Source organism: Manis pentadactyla, chromosome 2 (assembly GCF_030020395.1).
Source record: "Manis pentadactyla isolate mManPen7 chromosome 2, mManPen7.hap1, whole genome shotgun sequence".
Taxonomy (NCBI): domain Eukaryota; kingdom Metazoa; phylum Chordata; class Mammalia; order Pholidota; family Manidae; genus Manis; species Manis pentadactyla.
In genome coordinates, this window is record NC_080020.1 from 112,167,874 (window position 1) to 112,192,737 (window position 24,864).

Sequence of the window (24,864 nt, forward strand, 5' to 3'; positions counted from 1 at the left end):
CAAATATATTCTCCCATACTATAGGATGCCTTTTTGTTCTGTTGATGGTGTCCTTTGCTGTATAGAAACCTTTTAGTTTGATGTAGTCCCATGTGTTCATTTTTACTTTTGTTTCCCTTACTCGAGGAGATGCGTGCAGGAAGAAGTTGCTCATGCTTATATTCAGGAGACTTTTGCCTATGTTGTCTTCTAAGAGTTTTATGTTTTCATGACTTACATTCATGTCTTTGACGCATTTTGAGATTACTTTTGTGTATGGGGTTAAACAATAAACCAGTTTCATTCCCTTGCATGTAGCTGTCCAGTTTTGCCAACACTAGCTGCTGAAGAGGTTGTCATTTCCCCATTGTATGTCCATGGCTCCTTTATCATATATAAATTGAGCATATATGGTTGGGTTTATATCAGGGCTCTCTAGTCTGTTCCATTGGTCTATGGGTCTGTTCTTGTGCCAGTACCAAATTTTCTTGATTACTGTGGATTTGTAGTAGAGCTTGAAGCCCAGATCATAATCCCCCCAGCTTTATTCTTCTTTCTCAGGATTGCTTTGTCTGTTTGGGGGCTCTTGTGGTTCCCTATTAATTTTAGAATGATTTGGTCTAGTTCATTGAAGAATGCTGTTGGTATTTTAATAGGAATTGCATTGAATCTATGGACTGCTTTAGGCAAGATGGTCATTTTGACAATATTAATTTTTCCTATCCATGAGCATGGGATGTGTTTCCATTTATTGGTATCTTCTTTAATTTCTCTCATGAGTGTCTTGTAGTTTTCAGAGTATAGGTCTTTCACTTCCTTGGTTAGGTTTATTCCTAGGTATTTTATTCTTTTTGATGCATCTGTGAATGGAATTGTTTTCCTGATTTCCCTTTGTCCTAGTTCATCATTAGTGTATATGAATGCAATGGATTTCTGTGTATTAATTTTGTATCCTGCAACTTTGCTGAATTCAGATATTAGATCTAGGAGTGGATTCTTAGGGTTTTTTATTTAGAATATCATGTCATCTGCAAACAGTGACAGTTTAACTTCTTCCTTGCCAATCTGGATGCCTTGTATTTCTTTCTGTTGCCAGATTGCTGTGGCTAGGACCCCCAGAACTATGTTGAAAAGAAGTGGGGAGAGTGGGCATCTTTGTCTTGTTTCCTATCTTAAAGGAAAAGCTTTCAGCTTCTCGCTGTTAAGTATAATGCTAGCTGTGGGTTTGCCATATATGGCCTTTATTATATTGTGGTACTTGCCCTCTATGCCAATTTTGTTGAGCTTTTATCATGAATGGATGTTGAATTCGTCAAATGCTTTTTCAGCATCTATGGAGATGATCTTGTGGTTTTTGTCCTTCTTTTTGTTGATGTGGTGGATGATGTTGATGGATTTTCAAATGTTGTACCATCCTTGCATCCCTGGAATAAATCCTACTTGATAATGATGGATGATCTTTGTGATGTATTTTTTAATTTGGTTTGCTAATATTTTGTTGATTATTTTTGCATCTATGTTCACCACGGATATTGGTCTGCAATTTTCTTTTTTTGTGGTGTCTGCCTAGTTTTGGTATTAGAGTTATGCTGGCCTCATAGAGTGAATTTGGAAGTATTCCTTCTTCTATTCTTTGGAAAACTTTAAGGAGAATGGGTATTAGGACTTCACTAAATGTTTGATAAAATTCAGCAGTGAAGCCATCTGGTCCAGGGGTTTTGTTATTAGATAGTTTTTTGATTATCAGTTGAATTTCGTTGCTGGTAGCTTGTTTGTTCTGATTTTCTGTTCCTTTCTGCGTCCGCCTTGGAAGGTTGTATTTTTCTAGAAAGTTGCGTATTTCTTCTAGGTTATTTAGTTTGTTGGCATATAATTTTAATAGTGTTCTCTAATAATTCTTTGTATTTCTGGTGTCCATAGTGATTTTTCCTTTCTCATTTCTGATTCTGTTTATGTGTGTAGACTCTCTTTTTTCTTGAAATGTCTGGCTAGTAGTTAATCTATTTTGATTATTTTCTTGAAGAACCAGTTCTTGCTTTCATTGATCCTTTCTATTGTTTTATTCTTCTTGATTTTATTTATTTTTTCTCTAATCTTTATTATATCCCTCCTTCTACTGAATTTGGTCCTCATTCTTCTTTTTCTAGTTTACTTAATTGTGAATTTAGAGTGTTCATCTGGGATTGTTCTTCTTTCCTGAAGTAGGCCTGTATTGCAATATACTTTGCTCTTAGCACGGCCTTCACTGCATCCCATAGATTTTGTGGTGTTGAATTACTGTTGTCATTTCTCTGCGTATATTACTTGATCTCTGTTTTTATTTGGTCATTGATCCATTGGTTATTTAGGAGTATGTTATGTAGCCTCCATGTGTTTGTGGGCCCTTTCATTTTCTTTGCATACTTTATTTCCAGTTTCATACCTTTGTGGTCTGAGAAGCTGGTTGGTACAATTTGAATCTTTTAAAATTTACTGAGGCTCTTTTTATGGCCTAGTATATGATCTATTCTTGAAAATGTTCCATGTGCACTTGAGAAGAATGTGTAGTCTGCTGCTTTTGGGTGTAGAGTTCTGTAGATGTCTGTTAGGTCCATCTTTTCCAATGTGTTGTTCAGTGCCTCTGTGTCCTTACTTATTTTCTGTCTGGTTGATCTCTCCTTTGGCATGAGTGCAGTGGTGAAGTCTCCTAGAATGAAAGCATTGCATTCTTTTTTCCCTTTTAATTCTTTTAGTATTTATTTCACGTCTGTAGGTGCTCCAGTGTTGGGCACATAGATATTTATAGTGGCTATATCTTCTTGTTGGATTGATCTCTTTATCATTATGTAATGTCCTTCTTTGTCTCTTGTTACTTTCTTTGTTTTGAAGTCTGTTATGTCTGATAAAAGTACTGCAAGTCCTGCTTTTTTCTCCCTATTAGATGCATGAAATATCTTTTCTATCCCTGCCCTTTTAGTCTGTGTATGTCTTTGGGTTTAAAGTGAGTCTCTTGTATGCAGCATATAGATTGGTCTTGTTTTTTAATCCATTCAATGAGTCTTTGTCTTTTGATTGGTGCTTTCAGTCCATTTATATTTAGGGTGATTATTGAAAGGTATGTACTTACTGCCATTGCAGGCTTTAGATTCGTGGTTACCAAAGTTTCAAGGTTAACTTCCTTACTATCTAAGAGTCTAACTTAACTTACTTAATATGGTATTACAAACACAATCTAAAGGTTCTTTTTTTCCCTTTTTATTCCTCTTCCATTCTTTATATATTAGGTATTATATTCTGTACTCTTTGTCTATCCCTTGATTGACTTATGGGATAGTTGATTTAATTTTGCATTTGCTTAGCAATTAACTGTTCTACTTTCTTTACTGTGGTTTTATTACCTCTGGTGTCAGCTATTAAACCTTAGGAACACTTCCACCTAGAGCAGTGCCTCCAAAATACAGTGTAGAGATGGTTTGTGGGAGGTAAATTCTCTCAGCTTTTGCTTATGTGGAAATTGTTTAATCCCTCCTTCAAATTTAAATGATAATCTTGCTGGGTAACATATTCTTGGTTCAAGGCCCTTCTGCTTCATTGCATTAAATACATCATGACACTCCCTTCTGGCCTGTAAGGTTTCTGCTGAGAAGTTTGATGATAGCCTGATGGGCTTTCCTTTGTATGTGATCTTATTTCTCTCTCTGGCTCCTTTTAATAGTCTGTCCTTATCCTTAATCTTTGTCATTTTAGTTACTATATGTGTTGTTGTTGTTTTATGTTGGTCCCTTGTGTTGGGAGATCTGTGCACCTCCACAGCCTGGGAGACTATCTCCTTCCCCAGATTGTGGAAGTTTTCACCAATTACCTCCTCAAAGACACTTTCTATTCCCTTTGTCTCTCTCTTCTTCTGGTACCTGTGTAATGCGAATATTGTTCCATTTGGATTGGTCACACAGTTCTCTCAATATTCTTTCATTCTTAGAGATCCTTTTTTCTCTCTGTGCCTCAGCTTCTTTGTATTTGCCTTCTCTTATTTCTATTTCATTCATCCTCTGTGACTGTAAGTGCTTTTAATACCCTCCATTGTGTCTCTTCATAATTGGATCTCTGACCAGAATTCATTCCTGAGTTCTTGGAATATTTTTCTTTACCTCCATGAGCATAATTATTTTTCTTTTGAAGTCCCTTTCAGGAAGCTTCATGAGGTCAGTATCATTTGAATCTTTCTCAGATGTTGTATTCATAATTTTACTTTGATCCAGGTTCCTTTGGCATTTCATAGTTGTATATGGCGCCCTCTAGTGCCCAGAAGATCTACTCTCTGGACCAGACCAGCCCTTGCAGAAATGTCTGGGGTTGCTGGGGAGCAATATTGGTGCCTGGGGGGTGGAAAGAGCTGTGTCCTGCTTCCCTGCTGCTATCACTGCCTCCAGTGCCAGAACCAGTGGACTGAGCTCACAGGTATAAGCCTCTATGCTTTGCATTTGTGGTTCCTGTAGATGGGGCCTCCCTCTGGCTGGCCTATCACCAGGTTAGGGTTTGCCAGTTTGCGAGCCAGGTGGGGCTGGTAGGGAGAAAGGCATAGTAGGCTGCGTATCATGCAGGGGGTCCTTCAATCTGTGTAGCCAGCCAGAGAGCTGGAGTGCCTGAAGATCGAGAAAGTTCCCAACCTCCTGGGCAGTGTACACCTGGACAATTTTGTCTACCTGTTCTTTCTCCTGAGCAGTAAGCTCTGTGCAATCCTTGCCCCATTAACAGCTTTCTTGCTGTTAGGAAATCTCTCAGACTGCCCGCCTTTCTTTTGTCCCAGAGAAGCTGAATATGGATCCCTGCTTTCCACAAATGGCTGGAGTCTCCGGCTCCCCAGGTATTCTGCCTGTCTTAGCTTTCCAACCCCCTAATCACAAGAGTATCATGAAGTCACCATGAAATGTAGGTTTTTGCTCCCAGAGCAGATCTTCAGAGTTAGGTGTTCAGCAGTCCCAGGCCTCCAGTCCTTCCCTGCTGCATTTCTCTTTAGGAGATCTGGGGTGGGGGAAAGGCTTGGGTCCCACTAGGGCCACGGCTTTGGTACATTACCCTGTTCCATGAGGTTTATTCTTTTCTCCAGGTGTATTCAGTTTGGTGCAGACATCTTTCCTGTTGCTCTTTCAGGATTAGTCGTATTAGTTATATTTTTGTGCTTTGTGCGGTTTTAGGAGAAAGCCTCTGTGTCACCTCCCATGCTGCCATCTTTCAAGGACAGAGTATTAAAAGCAACCAGAGGGAGAAAAAAGATCAAGTACAAAGGAAAACCCATCAGGATATCATCAGACTTCTCAGCAAAAACCTTACAGGCCAGAAGGGAATTGCATGATATATTCAATGCAATGAAACAGAAGGGCCTTGAACCAAGAATATGTTAACTGGAAAGATTATCATTTAAATTTGGAGGAGTGATTAAACAATTCCCAGATAAACAAAAGTTGAGGGAATTTACCTCCCACAAACCATCTCTACTATGTATTTTGAAGGGACTGCTCTAGATGGAAGTGTTCCTAAGTCTAAATAGCTGTCACTAAGGAAAATAAAACCATGGAAAAGGAAGTAGACCATTCAAATACTAATAGGAAGGCAAAAGAAAACCAGCTATCCACAAAATCAGTCAAGGGAAATACAAAGAGTACAGAATAAAACACCAAACATATAAAGAGTGGAGGGTGGAGGTGGAAGAAAAAGAAGGGAGAGAAATAAAGAATCATCAGATTGTGTTTAAAAGAGCATAATAAATGAGTTAAGTTAGACAGTTAGATAGTAAAGAAGCTGCCATTGAACCTTTGGTAACCACAAATCCAAAGCCTGCAATGGGAATAAGTATATATTCATCAATAATCACCGTAAATGTAAATGAACTGAATTCACCAATCAAAAGACACAGAGCAATAGAATGGATAAAAAAGCAAGACCCATCTATATGCCACCTACAGGAAACTCACTTCAAAACCAAAGAGAGACACAGACTAAAAGTGAAGGGATGGAAAAAAGATATTTCATGCAAACTAAAGGGAGAAGAAAGCAGGAGTTGCAGTATTTGTATCAGACAAAATAAATTCCAAAACAAGGAAAGTAACATGAGGCAAAGAAGGACATTACCTGATGATATAGGGGTCAATCCAACAAGATGATATAACCATTATAAGTATCTATGTACTGGACACAGTAGCACCTACATATGTGAAACACGTACTAACAGAATTAAAGAGGGAAATAGAATGCAATGCATTCATTTTAGGAGACTTCAACACACCATTCACTGCAAAGGACAGATCAAACAGAGAGAAAATAAGTAAGGACAAAGAGGCACTGAACAACACATTAGAACAGATGGACCTAACAGACATCTACAGAACACTCCACCCAAAAGCAGCAGGATACCCATTCTTCTCAAGTGCACATGGAACATTTTTGAGAATAGAGCACTTGCTAGTAGGCCACAGAAAGACCCTTAGTGAATTCAAAAAGATTCAAATTGTACCAACCACCTTCTCAGATCACAAAGGTATAAAACTAGAAATAAATTGTACAAAGAAAAGAAAAAGGCTTAAAAATAAATGGAGGCTTAACAACATGCTCCTATATAATCAGTGGGCCAATGATCAAATTCAAACAGATATCAAGCAATAAATGGAGGCAAATTAAAACAACAGCACAATGCACCAACTTCTCTGGGAACAGTGAAGGCAGTTCTAAGAGGAAAGTATATAGCAATCGAGGCCTATTTAAAGAAGGAAGAACAATCCCAAATGAATAGTCAAAATTCACAATTATTGAAACTGGTAAAAGAAGAACAAATGAGGCCCAACATCACCAGAAGGAGGGACATAATAAAGATCAGAGAAGAAATAAATAAAACTGAGAAGAATAAAACAATAGAAAAAATTAATGAAACTAAGAGCTGTTTCTTTGAGAAAATAAACAAAATAGATAAACCCTTAGCCAGACTTATTAAGAAAAAAAGAGGATCTACACACATAAATGGAATCAGAAATGATAAAGGAAAAATCACGATGTACACCACAGAAATACAAAGAATTATTAGAGAACACTATGAAAATCTATATGCTAACAAACTGGAAAACCTAGAAGAAATGGACAACTTTCTAGAAAAATCCAACCTTCCAAGACTTACCCAGGAAGAAACAGAAAATCTAAACAGACCAATTACCAGCAATGAAATTGAATCAGTAATCAAAAAACTACCCAAGAACAAAACCCCTGTACCAGATGGATGCACCACTGAATTTTTTCAGACATTTAGAGAAAATATAATATCCATTCTCCTTAAAGTTTTCCAGAAAATAGAAGAGGAGGTAATATGTCCAATGCTCATTGTATGAAGTCATCATCACTCTAATACCAAAACCAGGCAAAGACACCACAAAAAAAGAAAACAACTCAACAAAATATTAGCAAACTGAATTCAAAAACACATCAAGAGGATCACACATCATGGTTAATTGGGATTCATCCCAGGGATGCAATGATGATACAACATTCGAAAGTCCATCAACATCATCCACCACATCAACAAAAAGGAGGAAAAAAACCACATGATCATCTCCATAGATGCTGAAAAAGCATTTGACAAAATTCAACATCCATTCATGATAAAAACTCTGAACAAAATGGGTATAGAGGGCAAGTACCTCAACATAATAAAGGCCATCTATGATAAACCCACAGCCAACATTATACTTAACAGCGAGAAGCTGAAAGCTTATCCCCTAAGATTGGGAACAAGACAAGCATGCCCAGTCTCCCCACTTGTATTCAACATAGTACTGGAGGTCCTAGCTACAGCAATCAGACAACACAAAGAAATAAAAGGCATTCAGATTGGCAAGGAAGAAGTTAAACTGTCACTGTTTGCAGATGACATGATATTGTAAATAAAAATCCCTAAGGAATCCACTCCTAGATCTAATATCTGAATTCAGCAAAGTTGCAGGATACAAAATTACTACACAGAAATCTGTTGCATTCGTATACACTAACAATGATCTAGCAGAAAGAGAAATCAGGAAAACGATTCTATTCACAATTACATCAAAAAGAATAAAATACCTAGGAATAAACGTAACCAAAGAGGTGAAAGACCTATACCCTGAGAACTACGAGACATTCATGAGAGAAAAATTAAGATGATACCAATAAATGGAAAAACATTCCATGCTCATGGATAACGGCCATCCTGCCTAAAGAAATCTACAGATTCAACGCAATCCCTATCAAAATTCCAACAGCATTCTTCAATGAAGTAGAACAAATTGTTCTAAAATTAGAATGGAACCACAAAATACCCCGAATAGCCAAAGTAATCCTGTGGTAAAACAAAGCTGGGGGGATTATGGTCCCTAACTTCAATCTCTACTATAAAGTCACAGTAATCAAAACAGTGTGGTACTGGCAAAAGAAGACACACATAGATGAACAGAACAGAGAGCCCATATTTAAACCCACACATATATGGCAAATTAATACATGATAAAGGTACCATTAATATACAATGGGGAAAAGACAGCCTCTTCAACAGCTGGTGCTGGGAAACTAAATAACTAGATGTAAGAGGATGAAACTGGATTGTTGTCTAACTCCATACACAAAGTAAACTAGAAATGGATCAAAGACCTGAATGTAAGGTATGAAACCATAAAACTCTTAGAAGAAAATATAGGCAAAAATCTCAATATAAACATGAGGAACTTTTTCCTGAACCCATCTCCTCAGGCAAAGGAAACAAAATAAAAAATAAACAAGTGAGACTACATCAAACAAAAAAGCATCTGTACAGCAAAGGACACCATGAGCAGAACAAAAAGGCATCCTACAGTATAGGAGAATATATTCATATATGACTTATCTGATAAGGGGTTAACATGCAAAATATATAAAGCACTCACATGCCTCAATACCCAAAAAAGAAAATAACCCAATAAAAAAATGGGCCAAGGATCAGAACAGACACTTCTCCAATGAAAAAATACAGATGGCTAACAGACGCATGAAAAGTTGCTCTACATCGCTAATCATCAGGGAAATGCAAATCAAAACCATGATGAGATCACCTCACACCAGTTAGGATGGCCACTATCCAAAAGACAAGAGACTACAAATGATGGCGAGGATGCTGAGAAATGGGAACCCTCCTACACTGTAGGAATGTAAATTGGTGCAACCATTGTGGAAAGGTATATGGAGGTTCCTTAAAAAACTAAAAATAGAAATACTATTTGACCCAGTCCTTGGAATTTTCCTGAAGAAAACAAGGTACTTGATTTGGAAAGACATAATCACCTGTATGTTTATTGCTGTACAATTTACAATAGCCAAGATACGGAAGGAACCTAAGTGTCCATCAGTAGACGAATGGATAAAGAAAATGTGATACATACACACAATGGAGTATTATTAAGCCCTAAAAAGAAAAGATAGTCTCCCATTTGCAACAACATGGATGGATCTAGAGGGTATTATGCTCAGAGAAATAAGCCAGATGGAGAAAGACAAATACCAAATGATTTCACTTATTTGTGGAGTATAAAAACAAAAGAAAAAAGAAGAAACAAAATAGCAGTAGACTCATAAACACTGTGAGGGGACTAGTGGTTATCAATGGGGTGGAGTTCGGGAGGATGCTGTGGGAGGGAAAAGGGGATAAGAGGTACAACAATTCGCAGTCAGTGCAGGTTGTTCATGGGGATGGTAGGACGGCACAGAGAATACATTTAATGATTTTGTAACTTCTTACTATGTTGATGGACAGTGACTGCACTGGATGGGGATGAGGGCTTGATAGTATGGGTGAATGTTGAACTGGTATGTTGTATATTTGAAATCATCATAAGATTGTATATCAGTGACACTTTAATTAAAAAATTTTTTTAATATCAAAATGATGGTTTTATTTATTTTTATTTTTTCTGCTTTGTGAACCAAATTTCTGGTTAGTGGGATTCACCCCAAGACTGAATATGAAGTAGAGATGTCTCCATACTTAAAATGTTATTTTCCTTTTTAAAATGCAGCTAATAAGCTTCTCTCCTTTTGAGTAAATACATTTATTTAGCTACTAAAATAGCTTTTCCATTCCACTTATTAAACTGGATTTTATTTTAATTACATGATGCTTTAATTTAACATTTTCATGTTTTGGTCTGGAGTAGGAAGCTCATCAAATATGACAGAATTTTGCACTGTTTCCTAAATAGCAAGATTGTTTTAACTTCCTGTTAAAACTGACTAGTGGAATGTTCATGTTTTCAATGGGCCATCATGGTTTAATTATTTGAATTGAGCAATAATGAACTAACTGGATATTTCTTGTGCAGTTTTACTTGACTTCAAGGGAAATTAGGCTCAGACAAAAGATGAAGCATGAAAAAGACAGGTGAGTTTGGTAGCTATACCCTGAGCAGAATATTCTCTCCAGCTGCTCATCCAAAGCATAAATAAATGCCTTAGGAATTCTAGTTTTCACAGTATTCCTTTTTTTTGGCAATAAACATAAAATTATGGGAGAAAATTGCAAGAAAACAATGAGACTCCACTTACCTTTTTAGGAATTTGCTTTCAAATATTATTTATTCCATTCAATTTTCATGACTTATTTCTACTGGCCCCTCTCTCCCTAATCCAGACTATATGTGCATTGTACAAATACCCCAAATGCCATAACTGCAGGTTTAATAATACTGCCTAATGGTTTTCAGAAATCTGAAATTTGAATTGCACTTGGAAAGCATTGAAAAAACAAATGCTAGGTGGTCTTCAAACATTATGATCTCTCGGAATATGAACTGAAAATGATCCTTTTATTACATGTTTAATTCTTTGTCTAAAGATTAGTACTCTCTGACCACTATCGTCGTCGAATCTCACAAGCATACAGTCTGATGAATGAACTGTTATCTGAGTCAGTACAACTACCAGCACCTGCATGGAAACCACTGCCTAACAAACCCAGAACTTCTCCGATTTCCAGACAACACTGCCCACTTCCTCCAAGAGGGTAAGACAAAGTTTGCATATTGTTTTGCAAGATAATGTCAGCTGTGATAAGAAGCAACATAGTACTTTTATGACTAAAGTTCAATTGTATTTCCATCTTTCCTGCTCAGAATTGATAATAAAGCGAAGAAAAAGAATGCCCCATAATTTTGAGGTCTTTATACATTTATAGAACTACCAAGGAAAAAGACTAAAATGGCATTAAATCTTCAATTAAGATATAGCAAAGCACTTAAGTATATTTAATACAGTTTTGATATCTGTTCAATCCTGTTTTTTTCTTCTGTAGGTTTTGTTAATGTTTTCTTCTGTAAACTGCCTTGTAAGTGCTCTCTCAGTTCTCCATTTGGCTCCATTCTTTGAGAAACAGTGCCCAGCAGTTCACCACTTCTTCTCTGTCTTCCACCCTGCCCAGTTATTGCTGATTCAATTGTAGATACTGTTACATATTTCTTCCTAAATTAATGATGTGCCATAGGTTTGTATATGAATTCATTAGGCAGGAATTACATACAGAATGCTAAAGAAAAATGCCCAAGTGTAAAGCTTCTTATATATGGCAAACAAACACACAAAGTTATATTGTTGGTGATTCATTAGGTGAACATGAATTGTCAGTATAGTGTTGTTAAAAATTACATTAGTCAAAATAAATGGTTAGGATTATAAACATAATCACATAACTTTAAAGCCTAGAGGAAATGCTATCCAACATAACCCAGCATAGTTAGATTACTTGTGTGTTTGTAATTTGGCATGTACTCAACATAACCCCTGACTCTTTTCTATACTAAAGAAGGGTATTTAATACATAAATAATGGCCAGGTACATTGAGATTTAAGATGGATAAAGAGATAACCAAAAACAATTTCTTTGAAAAATACAAATCAAATTTGAGGGATAAGATTGGAAGAATAATTTGTTAGCTGTGCACTGAAAGTACACTAAGGTCAGAATAGCAATGTCAAGTGAATGTGCTAATCTGAGCTAGTGTTGCGTTTTTTCAAATACTGTGCTGTATCACTTATGTGAGATTCTAGGAATATAACAGTTATGTAATTTCTACTTAAGAGAGAATCGGCGTGGTCATCACAATTTTCCAATAAATCAACCTGGAAAAGTCAAATGTATATGCACACCAAGTCATACCCCAAAGGGGAAACCTTTCGGGCATCCTCAAGGCCCTTTGTGGCCACATGGTAAGTCTTAAAACCTTTTTTATCTTGTGTCCTTTGGTCCTATTTCTTCTTGTCTCCAAAGTTGTGTTTTCATTAGTAAAAGCTATAAATCTTGGTGAAAAGCAATTCTCATTCCAACAGAATGTAAGGGATTACTAAAGACTTAGCTGTGGGGATTTTGTTCTATTGCTATGAATTAAGAAGACCCTAGGAGGGGTTAACATCCAAAATATATAAAGAACTCACATGCCTCAACACCCAAAAAGCAAATAACCTGATTAAAAAAAGGGCGGAGGATATGAACAGACAATTCTCCAAAGAAGAAATTCAGATGTCCAACAGGCACATGAAAAGATGCTCCACATCACTAATTATTAGGGAAATGCAAATAAAAACCACAGTGAGATAACGTCTCACACCAGTTAGGATGGCCAACATCCAAAAGACAAAGAACAACAAATGTTGGTGAGGATGTAGAGAAAGGGGAACCCTCCTACACTGCTGGTGGGAATGTAAGCTAGTTCAACCATTGTGGAAAGCAATATGGAGGTTCCTCAAAAAACAAAAAATAGAAATACCATTTGACCCGGGAATTCCACTCCTAGGAATTTACCCAAAGAATAAAATTTCTCAGATTCAAAAAGACATATGCACCCCTATGTTTATTGCAGCACTATTTATAATAGCTAAGATATGGAAGCAACCTAAGTGTCCATCAGTAGATGGATGGATAGAGAAGATGTGGTACATATACGCAATGGAATATTATTCAGCCCTAAGAAAGAAACATCCTACAATTTGCAACAACATTGTTGGAGTTGGAGGATAATATGCTCAGTGAAATAAGCTAGGCAGAAAAAGACAAGTACCAGATGATTTCCCTCATTTGTGGAGTATAACAACAAAGCAAAACTGAAGGAATAAAACACAGCAGAATCACAGACTCCAAGACGGGGACTAATGGTTACCAAAGGGGAGGGGTGGGGTAGGGAGGGAGAGAGAAGGGGATTGAGGAGTGTGATGATTGACACACTGGTGTGGGGGATCATGGGGAAGACAGTGTAGTGCAGAGAAGGCAAATAGTGACCCTGTGGCATCTTACTACACTGATGGACAGTGACTGCAATGGGGCATGGAGGTCATGATAACATGGGTGAATGTAGTAACCACATTGTTTTTTCATGTGAAACCTTCATAAGAGTGTATATCAATAACACCTTAATAAAAAAAAAAGTCCCTAGGAATCTTTTTAAACTAATGGTCTTTTTGTAATAGAATTTGAACAGTCAATAAGTTAGATATAACTTATTTGGGAATCTATTTCTTTTGTGTGTCTGGCTAAAGATGTAGGCATTTTTTCAAATCAAGTTCTGATAGATTTCAGGATGGCTAGATCACACATAGGAGAAATGTGAAGAGGCTCAGATTGAAATATGTTTTCTACTCTTTGAACATCCTTTTCCACATTTGAAGATATTTATTGCTCACCTTGCTCTAGTAAATTTTGCCTTTTTGGGGTTTTGGTTTCTAATGTAAAATATACTTATTTATAAAATGATCACACATTAAAAATGTATAATCATAGCTAACATGTTATATATGTGTATATAGCTAAAAGTGTATAATAACAATGTGCCAGGTTCTATTTAAGCTCTTTAATTATAACCCTGTGAGAAAGGTACTATTATGTTCCCATTTTAAGGATGAGAAAACCAAGGCAGAGGAAGTTGAAATGATTGCCTCCGATGGCTAGAAGTGCCGGAGCCGGGGTTTAAGCCCAGTTTGGGTCTAGAGCCTACATACTTTAAACCCACACATCATATTGCCTCAATTTAGAAAATTGAAAATTCCATAAATTCCAATCCTTTTGATAAAACTTTGTAGTTTGGTTAACTCTTGCTTTTGATTGACAAATTACAGTAAGAAAATACTGCTATATTAAATTAAATTCACAATAGTAGCTATGTTTTCTTAAAATTTTGTTTTACACTTGATACATTTGCCAAAATTACAGAAATATCCAAAATTGGCGAGGATTTTAAACTTGAATGATGGCTTCTGATGATCAGATGAAAAAGTCTTGGATTATATCAAAATATGTCTTTCTCTTGGACCTGCCCAAATGTCAGGCCTGTATTGCTACCTTGTGCTTGACTGGGCTGAGGCTGTAGCCCTCCCTTGGTCCCCTTACCTGCCCTTGCTGGGCTATGCTTGATGAGGTGCCTCTCAGGGACCCCTACCCCAGGCTGACAAGTCCAGACCCTCTCCCTGGTCCTCCAGGTGTCCTCCCCTTCTGCCTCCGTAAGCCTGGTCTTCCCATATAGTCCATATAATCTGTGTTGCGTGCCGACTTGTTTTCCGACCACACGCCACGCTTCTGTGCTCCCATGCCTTCATTGAAGTTCTCCCTTCTACCTTGAATGCCTCACCTCTGTGTATTGGAAGACTTTTAGTCTTAATTTTTTAGTTCTTCTAACCTGAAACAATGAATTTTAACGTCCATATTTTCATTTTGGGCCAATATTAACTTGCATGGTGATTGTGAATATTAGAGATAAAATAACTAAAAAAATAAAAAAAAAGTAATTTTTTTTTTGTCCTTTGAACCCTCAATCACATGTTTATGCCCCTCAAGGCTCTACTGCAACAGGTCTTATGTTGTAGTTACTTATAAAATGTTATGTCCCATGCTAGTCTAAATTTTCTGAAGGTAGAAACACTTTCTTCTTCATTTGTATTACCCCTCACATTGAACAAATTAAATAACTGAATAATTGGATAAATGAAAAAAAAGGGTATTTAGCTCTTTTGCCTATTTATTTATAAACTACTTATTGTCCAAGAATATTAATAGACCAGTATTGCAGTATTTATACTGTCAGAAAATAACACCATATGCCTAGTTAATTAAGCTAATTAACCTGTTACTTAGTTTCTCCAGACCTGTAAGAAAAAGATAAGAGAGGCACCTGGGGGTGCTTCTGAAACATGCTGATCTTTCTGACTGTCTAGATGGTGACTAGTGTGGCCTCTACCACATCCCCAACTGAACCATTTCCCCTGGCTACATTCAAGGCTTTGAGTCCCCCAGTATTTGGGGGCAATGGAAGGGAAATCCAGGCATGACTGATTCCAGGCCCTTCCTAGTTGATAGGATAGGTAACCTGAGACCAGAGGGGGCAAGTTCAGTTATTGCACAGATGTGGAAGGATCCTTCAAGAGTTTAAAATTCACTGCAGTGCATTTATAAATGAAGGGTTTTTCTGAAGATATTTGTGAACATTTTGTATAACATAAACAGTAAATGCCTGCTATTAATCCTGGAATTTAAGAAGTTTTAGTTAATCATTCTCTTGATAAAATGTAACTTGGCATTCTGTTGAGGTGTTTACTGCTAATAGGCTTATGTGCCTGGCTTTTCCAGTTGCCAGAGATGTATCAAGGTACATTGCTATTTGAAAAAAGACCACAGCTGTGCTATGAGGACACCAGGTTCAAAGTAGTTTTCCTTTTCTTCATCTGCACTTGAGTTTTACTTTCTTGGTTCAAATCAAGCACATTTATTGGACCCCTACTAATCAGAAGGTTTCTATCTTCCAAGCACTTACAATATGGTGTGTGAATAATCATGCATGTGTACGGAAGGTTAAAGAACTTTGCCTGTCTTTACAGGAATAGCCACTTTTACCAAACAGAAAAAAGCTTGTGGAGCAAAAATGGCCGTAAAAGAGGCAGTGCCATCTCCGATTATCTTCCCAAAAGGTAAGGGATGGAGGAGAAGGTTCTTGGACTTAATACTAAGTTTTTAACAATCATAAATCACTCTTAGAAATTTCAAATACAGATTTCAGAATGAAGGGTGTGACTGTGTAGTGCAGTGGTTCAAGGAGTCTGTGGAGTCAGCTTGTTTGGAATCCTAATTCACCACTTACTCTGCAATTTCAGGCAAATTCCTAACCTGTTTGTATAAGTTTCAATTTTCTCACCTGCAAAATACAGACTGTAATAGTGAGAATGTTTATTATGGGTCTAGGAGCACAGTGCTAAACATAAAAACAAGAGCACAGTAAGGGGCTGTGATGGGAGTCCCGGAGCACAGACCCATATAAGTTTGGGGATTTGAGGCCCAATTTTGCCCCATCTTTGAATACTTACCCAAATTAGCTGTGCTCTGATTGACTAGAGAGAGAAACTGAACCTAAGGATCTTAATTCCTAATGTCTACCCCTAGCACATCCCTTACCCCATGTTACTCTTTACAATTACAAAAATACTTTCACATTCATTCTCCTATAACCTCTCTAGAACAACCCTGGGTAAATAAGGCAACTAAAATCCCTATCTTATAGCTGAGGAAATTGAGGCTTAGAGAAGTTCAGTGGCCTGCTCAGATCCCCTTAGAACAGTAAAAATGATGGCTAACAGTTATATAGATAACTTACTTGATGCCAAGCATTCTGTTAATACCTTTATATGCATGATGTCATATTTAAGCCAGCAGGTCTGTGGCATTATCCCAATTTACAGAAAAGAACTAAATTTGGTAGGGATAATGATGAAAAAACATACGCTATAAAAATGATGAGAAATATACTCTATTTCTGTTAGGCCTCTTTCTCCACTGCTGTGTCCTTTGCAGATTTATGTTTCAGTTTACCCACATCTCTCTTCAGCTGTGTCTAATCTGCTGTGTAGCTTATCTGTCAGATTTTATTGTAGAGGGCTGTATTTTTCTAGAAATTATACTTATTTTTTTCCCCCCATACTGCTCATTGTATGCACTAAAACCCATGCCTCTAGTTACTACAATTAATTCGAGTCCTAGAAGCATCATTTCCTGTGCTTTTAATTTTATAATCTAACTAGTTTTTTCTTTCAAAGCCTCTCAGTCTTCTGTAAAATGTTTTCTTTTCTAGTTTAGAGTACCCCAAAGCTCTTTATTCTTTTATAAGCAAATATCTAGCAATGCTTAGCTTAACAGATAAAATGCCTCCAAATACAATGTTGAATGTTGCCCCTAAAGATAGAGATTATGAATATTTGCATTATATTATTTATAAAAGCTCCGCATACCCAGGGTTTTGTGTTCTTTCAGTGAGTTATGATCTAGCATGAGGCCTTGCCCATAGAAAGGCAAGTAAGACTTTCTTTCATTGTCTAATGGCAGCTGTGCCTCAAAAGGAAGAAATTGAGTAGGACTTTCAAGTTTCTAACTTGGGTATATGTCTAGACTGTGGCCCAGTAATTGACACAGGGCAAGAAGAGGAACAGGGTTTTTTTGGGGAGCAGAGGTAATAGATTCAGTTTTACTGTTCAGTTTCAGATCCCTTAAGCTAGACTCTACAGATACTGTTTGGCACTATGTTACACAGCGACTGAGTGGCGGTGTTCACTGCCCTGTGGAGACAGAGTTCTCCTTTGAGGGAAGCCGATGCATTTCCCAGCCTCACTTCCACTGTGAGGTTTCTTCTTGACGTACCACTTACTTTTTCCCTTAGAAAGCTTTCATCATCTACACTAGGAGCAGGAACACCTGTACCTTGAAAAGCTTTGCATGTGCTTGGTTTCACAGAATTTGTTTCATATTATATTTTTATCCCAAATAAGTCCTAGAAACATGCACTCTGGTCTGAAGGAAAGGAAATCACAAAGCTATCCCTCATTAAAGCAAGATGAGAGAAAGCCAGTGATAACTTCTCAAGGTTTATAGATACCCCATAGGTAAAGGTTCATTCTAAAATGCAGGATTGTTAGCCTTAAATTTCAGTGACTTGGTGATGATTTTGTCCTTCTTTCTAGATGGCAATAATTATTTCATTTGACAAAACAAGAGTGTCAAAGTCAAGATACCAAGTAAATTGTAACAGAGATGGAGGTGGGATTAGCTGGTGGTCACAGCCTCTGCTAATCTCTGTGTCCTTAATGCTTGAAGGAACAACTTCAGCACCCTGCCTCCATTTGTTTGTCTCCATCGACTTTGGAGAGACAGCCTATCCCTGTGTTTATAATACTGCTTAATCATCTGTTAGTTTCTCTTTTTTTATCCTGCAGTCTCAACTCTTTCTGTGTTTTGCTGGCTATTTTCTTTTTCACCACAGTGTTTGTTCACATATGAATTCCTATTGTCCATTCATAAATATTTTTTCTTTCGTATTTTCCTTAGTAATATTTACTGAAATAATTAACATGGAACTTTTAGTCTCATCCCAAAATACTCAGTGATGTCTTTAAATAGCAGAGAAAAAGTCAAGCCTTTTTCAGTAGAGCATAGAACTCCCATTGGAGGCTAAAGTGGCAATCACAGGTGCTACACAGTGGTGTCAGTCTCCTTTTCCCTCAGCCCCATGCGGCAGCAAAAGAAAAATCCCAAGCCCTGTGTTACCACAACCCTTCCTCCTTTGGCAGTAATTTAGGAAGCAAGCTATTGGAAAGTTGCTGCCTTGGGGATCCAGATAGATAGACCCATTTCTCGCTTTAAAATATGAAGAGTATCCTAAAGGGCCCTCTGAGTACTATTCTCCCTTCTCCCCAGAGAATAGAAAGTTAATACTATATATTTTCTCAGGTTCTGAGCATAGATCATCTCCATCATCTTCGGCAAATTACATAACCTCTCAAGGCCTTACTTTTCTCATTTACAAAATGGGATTAGTAACACTTTCCCCATAGGATTTTCAAAAAGAGTATTCATTCAGCAACCATCCATGGAGCTCCTTCTTACTGAGGGTCTCTTTGAGAAGGTGTTATTAGAGTGAAGATCCTGATGAAAAGTAAAAGCTAAAGGAGAACAGTTCCAGGCAGAGAGAAGAGCAAAGTTGAAAGTTCTGATACAGGAACAAGCTTGGTATAAGGGAAAGTGGCCAGAGATGTGGTTTGGGAGACAGGCCCCGGCAAGGAGCTCGGCCTGTATTCGGGATCTGGTGGGACTCCACTGGAGGGAATTAAGGAGAGAGAATCTAAGTCGTGTTTTCAAAAAATAAGAAGGCAGATAAGCACAGAGCTATTGCTTGGACTAGGGTTATAACAATAGAATAGGGGAAAGTTTTAGATTTGGAATAAATTTTGAAGGCAGACCAAATTAAGACTTGCTGATGGACCAGTTATAGGATGTGTAAGAAAGAAAAGGATAAAGGACAGTTGGACTTGAACCTGAGCATTTCTGGGATGGGGAAGATTTTGGGGGGGGGGGGAATGGGTTTGGTTTTGGACATGTATGCAGGTAAAGTGCTTAGCCCATAGGAGGTGACAAAATGTGTGCTGTTACTGTTTTGGGGGTGGTTTCTTGGAGGTATCTGTAGCTCTTAGCACATGGAATCGTAGAGCTATAAGGCCAGGTGGCACAAGGCTTCATCACTCTGTTCCCTCTTCTCCAGGGAGTCACTGATTGGTGGCATCAGTGTTTACCTCCCATCAGACCCTATGTCCTGGGTGTTTCTTTCAGCAGCCTTGGTGAGAGACAGACCAGGCTATAACACCACCTTTGGAACATTGTGTCACATGGGGCTGCTCCCTTAAGGCCTTGTTCAGAGAAGCACTGTTGGTTGATGGATTTGCTTAGCTGCCTCTGGCACTAGCTGGGATGAAAGTTTTTTTTCCATAAGAGACAAGAAAGGCCCCACTCTCGGAGTTCACCCAAGTTTGAATTTGGAACTTTTCCATAGTGCTATTATGTCTGTGGCCTCTCCTGTCCTAGAGGTTACCATTACTTTTAAAATAAGGATGTTGCCAGGATTCAATTTCCTTCTCTCACACTGACAGGAATTGTTAGAACTCTTATTAAACAAACCATATCCAGACTTAATGATTCCAATATTAGGTTTAAAAGTGACTGTCTTGGATTTGATGATAAAAGTGAATATAAATGAACAGATTTATCAAGGAATGCATCCCAGTGTATGCTTTGTTCTCTTCTCTTGAAAGGCTATACTCCGTGTTGTGGTCTACAGCCTGCGAAGAGCTGTGGCCATGCTGTGTGTGCCCCTGAGACCACGCAGGTGTGCATGGACCACGAGAGTGAGGAGACTGCGGGAAGTCCCTGGGTGCTGCCGTCAGCCAGCCGAAAGGGTCTTCATGAGAACCACAGTTCCCTTCTACAAGTATGCATTGTGCAGTTTGCCTAGTGATTCTCTGTGTTCTTCAGTTTTTTAATTTGTTGCTTCTTGTGGGATTTAGAGAAACTGTTAGGTCAGTTTGAAGTAATGATTCAAAGCATCACCACCTTTGATTTGTACTTCAGCACTTACCTTTCAGAATTTTCCTTGACTTTGTAAGAACAGATAATTGTACTACAGGTATAAAAATCCATTCTGTCCATTCTTCGGATCTGGTGCCAGTACCTAGTTGTGTCAGATGAAGTACAGCCCTGATTCCCTTCATATTTCCTTTACCAGTGGGTAAATGAGCAACTCTGGAATCTTTGGAAGGCTTAGTTCATGCTCCATTATTTTTTCTTAGGCTGGGATTGCAAATTATATGTTTCTTATTTTGATAGGACTTGTCACCAAGTGAAGAGCTAGAGCCTTTTGGGGGACATGGCACGGCCAGCATGTCTGAGAGCACCGGCAGCATCCTCAGCAAGCTTGACTGGACTGCCATTGAAGACATGGTGGCCAGCGTGGAGGACAGGAGCCTGTCTGTGCACTGGGCCCTAGACCTGTAAAACCCAGATACCATTCTGTTTCCGGGCAAAGGCCAGCACCTCAGTGATGTAGTTCTGAAATATTTGTGTGTTTAAGGGAGAGAGACAATGAAGGAAGTGGATATGAATTTACCACCTGCAGCCATAGTTTACCTGGATTGGCCATTTCAAGAGGAAAAATAAACATTTTTCAGTAATTATGCCTTCATTGGGAAAGGGTTGTTTATAGATAATGTTTTTGCATTTGACTTACCTTTAGGCATAATTTTTTAAATGAAGAAATGAAAAGTAACTTTCAAGCCAGGTTTGCAAAATATTTAAACTATTTTCAATAAAAATCTTTTATCTTGTCTCCTCCTTTACTAACTCCTGAGTTTTGAGAAACAACTTGGAAGAAATTCTTAGTATCACTTGAAACACTCAATAGTGGATTTCATTTTAAAACATATCATCAACTGTGCAGGGCTTGGCCTAGGAATTAAAGGGAACCAACCTCCTCCCATCAATCCTGAACTTCAAAATAAGCCAAGTTTCACATAGGCGAAGTCTGTCCTCTGTCCCATAGCCTGGAGGAAGAAACAAGGATGGACGTTTTGGGTGGGAAAGAAAAGGAATATGAGTCCTGACTCCAAAAGGCTCGTGTTAACTCTATAAGCACCACAGTGTAGAGACCTGGGTAGTTTCTGGTACTACAACCCAAACAATGTCGTAATTTTTGTCAATACGTTTATGAGAACAAATTAAAAACCACCCACTTGTCAATTTCTGAAAAGGCTATGAAATACTCCTCCTTTTCCAACTACACACCTGTGTGTGAGACCAATTTTTTCATGTAGTCCTCAATCAGAACATAATGCAACAAGTTGAATACGGAAGCAGGTATGAGGAGGATTCAGCTGTCTTCTGTTAAGCCAAACATTAAAGAGATTTGTAAAACTAAAACAGTGCCATTTTTCTGTTTTAATTTCTAACATGATAAATATTGAGAGAGATACCCACATAAACAAACAGCAGCTCTTTAGGGTCCTCAATAATTTTTATGAGTATAAGGAGAACAAAAAGTTTGAGAACTGCTGCTTTGGGGCTAACAGTGTTATTTAACAGTCAATACCTTACCACTTTACACTCAGTATCTCATCTCACCATTTCACAAGTAAACTGGCTTTGCAGCAGTATAAGTTCTTTTTTTTAAATTAAGGTATCATTTATATATAATCTTATGAAGGTTTCACATGAGCAATATTTGTGGTTCCTACATTCACCCATATTATCAAGTTCCCCATACACCTCATTGCAGTCACTGTCCATCAGTGTAGTAAGATGCTATAGAGTCACTACTTGTCTTCTGTGCTATACTGCCTTCCCTGTGACCCCCCTACATTATGTGTGCTGATCATAATGCCCCTTCATCCCCTTCACCCTCCCCACCCACTCTCCCCCACCTCTTTCCTTTGGTAACCGCTAGTCCCTTCTTGGAGTCTGTGAGTCTGCTGTTGTTTTGTTCCTTCAGTTTTGCCTCATTGTTATACTCCACACATGAGTGAAATCATTTGGTATTTGTCTTTCTCCGCTTGGCTTATTTCACTGAGCATAATATCCTCCAGCTCCATCTATGTTGCAAATGGTAGGATTTGTTTTCTTCTTATGGCTGAATGATATTCCATTGTATATATGTACCACATCTTCTTTATCCATTCATCTACTGATGGACACAAGTTGCTTCTGTATCTTGGCAATTGTAAACAGTGATGCAATAAACATAGGGGTGCACATGTCTTTTCAAATCAGGAACCTTGCTTTCTTTGGGTAAATTCCTAGGAGTGGAATTCCAGGGTCAAATGGTATTTGTTTTTAGTTTTTTGAGGAACCTCCATACTGCTTTATACAATGGTTGAACTAGCTTACATTCCCACCAGCAGTGTAGGAGAGTTCTTTTGCCTTTCTCCGCATCCTTGGCAGCATTTGTTGTACTTTTTCTTTTCAAAACTGGCCATCCTAACTGGTGTGAGGTGATATCTCACTGTGGTTTTAATTTGCATTTCCCTGATAATTAGCAATATGGAGAATCTTTTCATGTATCTGTTGGCCATCTGAATTTCTTCTTTGGAGAAGTGTCTGTTCAGATTCTCTGCCCATTTTTTAACTGGATTATTTGCTTTTTGTTTGTTGAGGTGCGTGAGCTCTTTGTATATTTTGGATGTCAACCCCTTATCAGGTATGTCATTTATGAATATATTCTCCCATACCATAGGATGCCTTTTTGTTTGACTGATAGTGTCCTTTGCTGTACAGAGGCTTTTTAGTTTGATGTAGTCCCACTTGTTCATTTTTGCTTTTGTTTCCCTTGCCTGAGGAGATGTGTTCATGAAGAAGTTGCTCATGTTTATATTCAAGAGTTTTGCCTGTGTTGTCTTCCAAGAGTTTTATGGTTTCATGACTTACATTCAGGTCATTCCTTTGTTGACAGATTCTAACTCAACCAGAGTTTCGAGTTTACTTTTTTGTATGGAGTTAGACATTAATCCAGTTTCATTGTCTTACATGTAGCTGTCCAGTTTTGCCAATACCAGTTGTTGAAGAGACTGTCATTTCCCCATTATATGTTCATGGCTCCTTTATCATATATTAATTGGCCATATATGTGTTGGTTTACATCTTGACTCTATTCTATTCCATTAATCTATGGGTCTGTTCTTGTGTCAGTGCCAAATCGTCTTGATTATTGTGGCATTATAGTAGTATCATTCAATTTTTTCTACCCATTTCTGACTATCTCTTAGGGAGACTATTATTTCCAGGGCTTTTTCATTTCTTCCTGTAGATTCAAATTCTATCTAGTATTTCTCTTCAGCCTGAAGATTAGCATTTCTTATAGTGCAGTTAATCTCTTCTGGCAATGAATTCTTTCAGGTTTCATTGGCTGAACTGTATTTTATCCTCATTTTTCTTTTTTTTTTGGTAGCCCTTATTGTAAGGCAAGGTCTTTCCCTCTAAGATGGGCCTTTACGATGTCTGACCTAGATGCCTGCAGTGTTAATGAGGTGCTGGCCAGACCTCTCCCCAGGCTTCCTCCAGGGCTGCTTAACCTTGTTGTAGCTGCAGTCTGGTAAAGTATATGGAGTCTTGCACTGAATACAAGCAACTCAGCTCTTATCCAAGGACTTACAGGAAACACCACACAGACCTCTGGGATCCTCTCTGTTGAGCTTCCTTTTCTCTTGCTCTACTGCAGATTCCAGCTATTGTTGCCACCCTGAGCTCTGATCTCGGGCTCCTCAGCTCGGTGGGACCACTGTGGCATGTTTGGGCTCTAGCTCATTGTGCTGGAGTCAGGACAGTAACCCTACACAGAGAACCAGGCATTCAGGAGACTCACCTCATGTGCTGCCCTTCTCTCAGGTACTGCCATCTGTGTGCAGCTGTCCAATGTCTATGAGCAGTTGCCTCACATATTTTGTCCAGTTTTATGGTTAAGACAGGCAGGTTAGTCAGGTGCCAGTTACTCCATCATAGCTGGAAGTAGAAGTCTTCCCTATAGTCTCAGTGAACTTTAACATTCATACACCAAGCCTGAGAATGAGGAATGGGGGAGGGCAGATGTTCACTAGAAGACAGATAATCATAGCCCAGCCTCTAGTTTGGATATGTTCTCATAGTCTTCAGAAACTGCAATATGACTGTTTTGCTTTAGTGTTTCTGAACACGAGCATCCACATGAGTGTATTTCGGACCATTTTACTTGGAAGAAAGTGTCTGGACTTCATACCCTGATGACATGGATTAAAAGAAGCAGTTTCCCTATGTGGATTTTAAGCACTTACCATGCTTGGGAGTACTTCCAAACAAAAGGGCTCCCTAATTTCTCAAGACAATCTCACATTTGTGTTAGAAAATGAGTTACACAGCGTTTACTATAGTGTATCACTAAACCAGAGCCACATCTGAGTGTCCTACTCTATTCTGGTTGAGTTAGAATCTGTCAACAAAGGAAGCTCAAACACAAAGCTTCTGCCAAGAAATTACATCTATGGACATGGGTACTGACT

At 38.2% G+C, this 24,864-nt stretch overlaps 1 protein-coding gene across 3 annotated transcripts in view; it reads left to right on the top strand.

The window, feature by feature from the left end:
* The window catches only part of CPLANE1 (ciliogenesis and planar polarity effector complex subunit 1), a 202,807-nt gene extending 181,632 nt beyond the window's left edge, over window positions 1-21,175 (top strand). For all 3 annotated transcript variants that reach the window (XM_057495732.1, XM_057495735.1, XM_057495738.1), the window contains 6 exons: window positions 10,323-10,381; window positions 10,835-11,002; window positions 12,074-12,201; window positions 15,853-15,942; window positions 20,101-20,276; window positions 20,672-21,175. In XM_057495732.1, coding sequence (XP_057351715.1) covers window positions 10,323-10,381; window positions 10,835-11,002; window positions 12,074-12,201; window positions 15,853-15,942; window positions 20,101-20,276; window positions 20,672-20,839 — 789 coding nt within the window. In that variant the 3' untranslated portion in view covers window positions 20,840-21,175. The remainder of the gene's footprint in view (window positions 1-10,322; window positions 10,382-10,834; window positions 11,003-12,073; window positions 12,202-15,852; window positions 15,943-20,100; window positions 20,277-20,671) is intronic.
* Window positions 21,176-24,864: the final 3,689 nt, after the last annotated feature.